Source organism: Physeter macrocephalus, chromosome 10, assembly GCF_002837175.3.
Source record: "Physeter macrocephalus isolate SW-GA chromosome 10, ASM283717v5, whole genome shotgun sequence".
NCBI lineage: Eukaryota > Metazoa > Chordata > Mammalia > Artiodactyla > Physeteridae > Physeter > Physeter macrocephalus.
Window position 1 is genome coordinate 51,955,131 of NC_041223.1, and position 7,222 is coordinate 51,962,352.

At 39.6% G+C, this 7,222-nt stretch overlaps 1 protein-coding gene across 1 annotated transcript in view; it reads right to left on the bottom strand.

Moving 5' to 3' along the window:
• ARMC2 (armadillo repeat containing 2) overlaps positions 1 to 5,744 on the bottom strand; it is a 112,058-nt gene extending 106,314 nt beyond the window's left edge. Inside the window, exons 1-2 of the mRNA XM_055087576.1 lie at positions 5,487 to 5,744; positions 4,931 to 5,003 (exon numbers count right to left, since the gene is read on the bottom strand). Of these exons, the coding sequence (XP_054943551.1) occupies positions 4,931 to 5,003; positions 5,487 to 5,704 (291 nt within the window). The 5' untranslated portion in view covers positions 5,705 to 5,744. The remainder of the gene's footprint in view (positions 1 to 4,930; positions 5,004 to 5,486) is intronic.
• Between the last annotated feature and the right edge of the window lie 1,478 nt (positions 5,745 to 7,222).

Consider the following 7,222-nt stretch of genomic DNA (forward strand, 5'->3'; position numbering starts at 1 on the left):
TTTTTAAGGAACCTCCATACCGTTCTCCATAGTGGCTGTATCAATTTACATTCCCACCAACAGTGCAAGAGTGTTCCCTTTTCTCCACACCCTCTCCAGCATTTGTTGTTTCTAGAATATATTCAGTTTTGTTTTACTTGTCAAATACTTGGAACTCGGTTCCTATAAAATACAAAAACGGGCTGCAACTAACCTATGCTGTGAGAAGTCAGGACGGTGGTCACCCTGGGAAGGTGGTTTCTGGGGTGCTGGTAACGACCTGTTTCTTTCTTCTTCAATGCTGGTTACCGAGTCTGTGGAGTTTGCGTAAATTTATCAAGCTGTACTCTTATGATCTGTGTCTTTTCAGTATGTCAATAAAAAGTTTAATTAATAAAAATACTTGGGCACTTCCCTAGCGGTCCAGTGGTTAAGACTCCATGCTTCCACTGCAGGGGGCACGGGTTCCATCCCTGGTCGGGGAACTAAGATCCCGCATGCCGCGTAGTGCGGCCAAAAAAAAAAAAAATACTTGGAGCTTAAATAACTAGGCTTTGTAAGTTTCAGAAACATAAGGAGAACTCTGTTTTGACAATGATAATGATGAAAGACAAAACTTCCTATTTCCTCAATCTCTTTTCCTCACTTTATACAACCCTATAAATCAGAACATCAGCTAAGTAACCCGAGTGGCAGAATGGAAATGGAAATAACTATCACTACACGACAGCCCCATGTCTCAGAGCTGTCGTGGGAAGGGGGAGAGCTGCTGAGAAAGAGAAAGCTGTGCACGGCACACCTACATAGAAGGTGGATATAAATGCTCATGGCAGACTGCAAACTGCAGTGCTTTCCCCTGACTTATAAGATTACAGGTGCTAACGGGAACCCTGGTGAGCCGGGACCAGGAGTGTCAGTTCTTCTGTCATTCTCGGAAGCCCAGGGCGCTTCTGAGTGTAGGCAGTCCACCCCTGCTGGAGGCTGTGGGAGGAGCACAGGCCGAATACGGGGAGGGGACAGAGACAGCGGTCAGCCTACAGGTGCCAAGAGTTGAGAGGATTTGTTAAATGTAGGAGCTGGAATGGGTCCCTCTTTCCTGCCTGACTGCTGAGTGAGGAACTATTAAAAGGCAAACCAGCCTGAGAAAGTGTCCCAGATCCAAAAAGTGCTGAAATTCAATTGTTTAGGTCTTCACAAATTTTCAGCAACTGCATCCTTAAGGGACTTAAGTATGTACCACCCCTGCCCCACCCTCTAGGGGTCGTTACCTCCCCCCCTCTCCCTGGGCTCTCATTGCCCCTGATCTCCCCTCTTTGTCAATTTAGTGGCCACTAGAGTCAAAGGGTTCTTTAAAAGGTCTAGTGGAAATGAGGAGAAAAGGTGGAAGGGGAGGTGGTTATGAGGCCACTTTCAGGTTTTTTTTGACTGGGAGCTCCAAACTTTAATTATGGTTTAAAACGAAATATACCTGAGACCCTTAAATAATCCACTCTAACAAAAAAACTCAAACTAACGGAGTTATTCTTAGCCTGATTTGCACATAGCACCCAACCATTCTGCAGTAAAGAAATTTAACTGCAGTGATCCTAAACAGAGGCAAATGCCAACATTATCTTTGCCTAACACCTAATCCTGCAGTCCAAGAACTATACTTTGACAGGGACCATGTGAACTCTAGAAATTTAGATTTTTAGGAAAGAGTGAGTCCCCCCAAATTACAGCAATATTAAAAACAAAGCATAGGAGTCAAATGACAGAACTGTACAATGGAGAGCCACTCTTCAACAAGGCAGACCCACTGGGCTGCTAAGCCGGGGGCCCTCTTGCTGTTGCTGGCTCAAAACCCAAGTGGTTTCCAAGGCTGTAGGTGAAAGAAGCCATACGTCAACGATGGCTGACAAAGTACAATACTTATTGCACACTGGTTCATGCTTCCTATTTTGGAATCTTATTTTTGTCATCTGCAATATAAGAACAAGTATAATCTTCCTCACAGAGGCATTTTGATGAGTACTTTGGGAATATATGATGCATTTTGAAACAATCAGGGTCATTTGGGCATGGACTATACATTAAATGATACTACTGAGTAATGTTAATTTTCTGAGCTGTGATGATAGCATTGTGGTGTAGGAGACTGTCCCTGTTAATATGAGATGCATGCTTAAATTTTTGTGGAAAAAGTCTTATAAGGTCTACAACTTACTTTAAAATAGTTTATCAAAAACAAACATACGCACACACAAACATACACACATATAAACAGTAATAAAAATTGAGAAGCAGCTTGACTGACGCCCCAGGTCCATGAAAGTCTAAGGAATTGGTATCACCAGGTACTTGCGGTAGCAGGGGCATAAAGGCAGGGGTGCCTAAGGAAAATTGGTTGAAAGTCTGTGTAACTCCTTCCCTCCCAGCTCTACGCAGTCAGGCTACTGAACCCAGGATTAGATGGGGAGTGTGTTCTTCGGAGAGGATGAAACAGAGGGTCTCTGAATCAGGCTAACCAGGCACAGTCAAGAGTCAGGGTACTTAATGTAAACATAGATATTAACTGAATATTTACATACTGAATGCTAGGCATTCCTACCTTCTTCCTCCTGGCTCCTAGAAGTTAGTGTATGTATGGTCAGGCCACTCAAAATGACTGATCTCTTGCTCTCTGTACATCCCCTGCATGAGCAGCATCTGCTTCACCTACACCCTACACTCACATGACTGACCTTCCTACATATTTGCCCCTGACCCAGCTGGTGATTGTTCTAGTCTTTAGATCAGAACATCTCCACCTGATAGCTTATCAAAGGGGAAGTGAAGGGCATGCACCTCTGCTGGTTCCCCTGGTAACTAATGAGCCAGAGAAATTGCCTCCTATAACTGATGTCTCTATTGCCGACTCTGGGCTCTTTCTTCAGTCTTAAAGCTGGGCAAGCGCAGGCACTGCAGGCCTGCAGGGTGCAGCCCAACAGTTAGCAACCAGGCTTCATCCTCTAAGAAATATTCTACAGAGAGTTGAGCAGCCCACAAAGAAAGCCCTAAAGATATTGCTATTGAGGGTCTCACAAACAACACAGCCCAGCCAAATCCCCCTAAATGTAGGTTTGGGTAGGTATCACCTGTGAGTTGACCAACCCATTCCACATGCTTCCACTCTCAAATAAGAACAGCCAAACAAGCAGCATGAGCTATCAGAGGAGAGTCTCTACAAAAAAAGAGAGACCAAGGCAAATATAAAACTGCAACAGAGACACAGAGGACAGACCATGTGAAGACACAGGAAGAAGATGGCCATCTATAAGCCAAGAAGAAAGATCTAAGAAGAAATCAACCCTGCTGCCAGCTTGATCTTGAACTTTTAATCTTCAGAATTGTGAGAAAATAAATTTTTTTTTAAGCCCTCCCCCCAACACACACAAAAGCAACAGAGATTTTAAAAGGAGAAGAAAACAATTAAAAAATAAAAACTACCATTAATATACTGAGATAAGATGCTGCAACCATGAAATAAGAACAGAATACTATATATTAAAAAAAAGATAATTTAGAGGGGGAAAAGCTTTAGGAAATTAAAAATATCATAGCAGAAATGAAAAGGACTCAATAAAAGGATTGGAAGATAAAGCCTCATCCAAAAAATGATGAGAACCAGGAAAGAGAAAATAAGAAAATTGAAGGGCCAGTCCAGGGGATCCTACCTCCAAATAATAAATTCCAGAAAGGGCAAAAAGAACAGAAAAGAGGGGAAGACACATCAAAATGATTCAAGGACATTTCCCAGAGCTGAAGGGTACAAGATTTCACATGGAAAGTGCTCAGCATCAGGACATTTCAGAACACTGGGAACAAAAAGAAAAAATCCTACAAACTTCCAGAGAGAAAAAACAGCAATCAAGGTCTCAAATAATTCATTTCCCATACACCCTTTCTCAAGAAGCTATTGGAGGGAGTACTCTGCTAAAACAAGAGTAATTCAAGAAAAAGGAGGACTTGGGATACAGGAAATACAAAAGCCAGCACAGGAAGGAGTAGCAAGCTGTGTGCAGATGCCCAAGGCAAGTGGTCCAGGAGGGAGTGTGAAAAGTTCTCCAAGGAGATGAATCAATACCTCATGTGTCTGAATATATGAAGGAAATTTAGGCCACTCGAGAAGAGTTTGGAGTTGAAACAATACAAAACTAAAAAAGCAAGGCAATTATTAACACCAGGGAAAACAAAGAGTGGTGCAGGGAAGGAGAAGTAATCATCATCAATCATCATTAGTTCAAGGCTCAGCTATAAACAGGATTTATATAATCACAGTCAGAGAAAAGGGATCTAACCAAAATTATGATATATCTATATTGGGAGTAGCAGTGGGGACAGAAAGGGTGAATGTGTTGTGAGGAGGTGTGTGGGAAGACAGACAAGGGTTAAATCTTCATCTTCCCTAGCAGGAAGTCATTAGATAATTCCTCAAGCTCCTAAGTCAGAGAGCAGCAAGACACTGTGTTATTTAAAAATTTGGATGTAAATACCAAAAGAATGTGCCAAAAGAGTTTAAAGTGAGAGCCACTGGGGAGTGGAGAATGAAAAACAAGGGGATGGAAGACTGCTGGAGGTTTTTGCTAACAAATCTTTGATTATGTACATGCATCTATAATTTATTTGTATATGTAACTACTGAAAATAAAATACATATGCATAATTTAAGAGATACTGTGAAACATTCTGTTTGCCAAGTTACTATATATCTCTAAAATTCCTCTTTATTATGAAACTATAGGTGAGTAATAAACATGTTTCATTATATACAAATCATTATATTTGAAAAAGTATAAAAGAATTTGCTTTCATATTAAATTATTGATACATTTAGGTCTATGTGATCATTTTCTTAGCATATGTAAGTGCTGATTCCAAGTACTGGGGCCAATTCCATTTCATAGCACCCGTGGTAATATAAAGTACTCACAAGCTCTAGTGGACTGAGACGTGTGCCAAAGATGGGCCTGGAATCAGAGGATTCAAAACTGGATGCATGGACGCTAGCATAGGAGATAGAACAGAAGTGTTAGTTTGTAAAGAATCATTTTTTAAAATTTCTAGTATATGTTAGTTAAGTCTAGCCCCCAAACAAGTAAAAGCATTCAATGCATAAGCCTTGAGGAAGAAGCGATTTTTAAAAATCATAGTACTTTAAACATTTTATTAACAACTCTTTTCTTGCTTTTAGGAGGATTGTAAATATTGAATAATGAAAAGAAGAAATATATACTGTCATTTTTTTAAAGCTTTGTTCATATCAATTTATAAAGTTGGTATGACAATCATTATTAACCATTCCAAACCAAAGCAACTTCTTGGACCCAAGGTCTGGAAATATCTTTAGAAATCTTGAACAGATACAAGAGATACAATTAGCAGAAGTCACACTTAGAAAAGCAACTATCCATAACTAGAATCAAGGGAAAATGTCATCTTCATACGTATACATACTTGAGTGTATAGGCAAGAGAAATTTTAAATACCTGAAGGAAGACGGGGGTCTATTTTCTGGTGTTCTTGAAGATGCACGTCCAAATAGTTTTCTCTGGTCTTCCCGTGGTGTAAATGGTCTTTGGGTCCTAACAGTTCTTAAGGCATTTCGTGCTTCACTTATGATTTCTGCACTAGTCTTCTGCTCGGACACTGAAGGTCGGTAAAACGGATCTAGCTTTTCTAACTTTTTATCATTTGGAGACAGCATCTTTCCTTTTAAAGTGCAATGTTCTTCAGGTAGACACCACACCCTGCAAATATAGGGTACAAAATATCAACTATTTTCATCCAGTCATTTAGAAAGGAGTGCTCAAACCCAACCATACATACTTAAACCATTCCTGTATATTAAACTTGAAAAAAAAATCACAACTTTTAATTAAAAATCTACCACGCAGTTAGAAGATCAGGAAGGGAAAAGAGCTTTCAAAAAATCGGTTGACGTGCACGGTGATGCCTTTGGGAATACATGCGATTGAGGGAACTGACGCGCAGGGAAGAGACCTGGAGTGAAGGCTAAACCTGGAGAGAAAGGGGATAAATCGTGAAAGAAGACACCCCAGGAAGGGAAAACCGTCTCAGCGTCTCCAATCTATAAAACACACACTGGGTGGCGGGGCAGAGGGGTTCTGCTCAATGTTTTACCGAAGTTTCCCTTTTTTTTCTCACTGCCCTCCACATAAAATGCTAGTATAAGATTCAAGTCAGTCAGATGGGGCCTCTATCCAAACTATATCAGCTTTTATAAATGTAGCTTGTAAACCCAGAGAAAGGTTCAGCCTTACATTTGCCTATGATATATTTGAATGAGTTGATTCAAATCACCTTCAATCTGAGATAATGTCCTACGTGAATAAACACCGAATATCGATATCAAATGATCCTTTCCCAGGCCACCGCCCTCAGTTAAAAAGTTAAAGTCAGGCACAATGGCCATGAGCATGCAGATCCTTCTTTATGCTCATGTGTCCCATGGAGGCCTGGCTAACTTGGCAACACACCTCTGACAGCTCTACACTTTAAAATAGTCGAGATTTTAAAAACTTAATTCTAATCAGTACATTTAGTGTTCATTAAAAAACAATGTTGTATCTCCAGGGAGACTGAGGTCTGTAAATTATTCATATATCTCAGTTGCCCAATTTTAGAATAACTTCTACAAAAAAGAAAAAAGTTTTGTGACATATGCCCAAGGAAACTAAAAAGACACCATTTCTGTAAGTAGAATCTACAGGTGATTCCTTAGACAACTAAAGAGGACTTAACCGTATTATGATTCTATACATTAAGGTGTTACTTAACAACAGACAACAAGAACATTTGTTTAGTTCTACCCTGCATAAGAGTTTTTGAGGAAAAGAATATGATAACTGCAAACAATATACTGTTCCTTTTATATGGAAAGGCCAGGTGTTGAAGTAAAACAGTAATAAATTAGTAGATAAGCAACACTATTCTAGGAATTTTTGATATAGGAGTTCCAATTTAAGCAAGGTCTCCGGAATTATGTACATTAGAACAATTAACAAAAACTGTGGCAGGCCTGGTACATTTACTTCTAATATGATATGATAGCCTCTTTACTAAAAAATATTCAATGCTAATTATTAAAAATACATATAAAGTGTTTCATACACACTATATATATGTATATATATATATAAATTTTTGATGCATAATAATACAAATTCAGAACCACAACATCTAACTTCAGTGTCCATGGCAA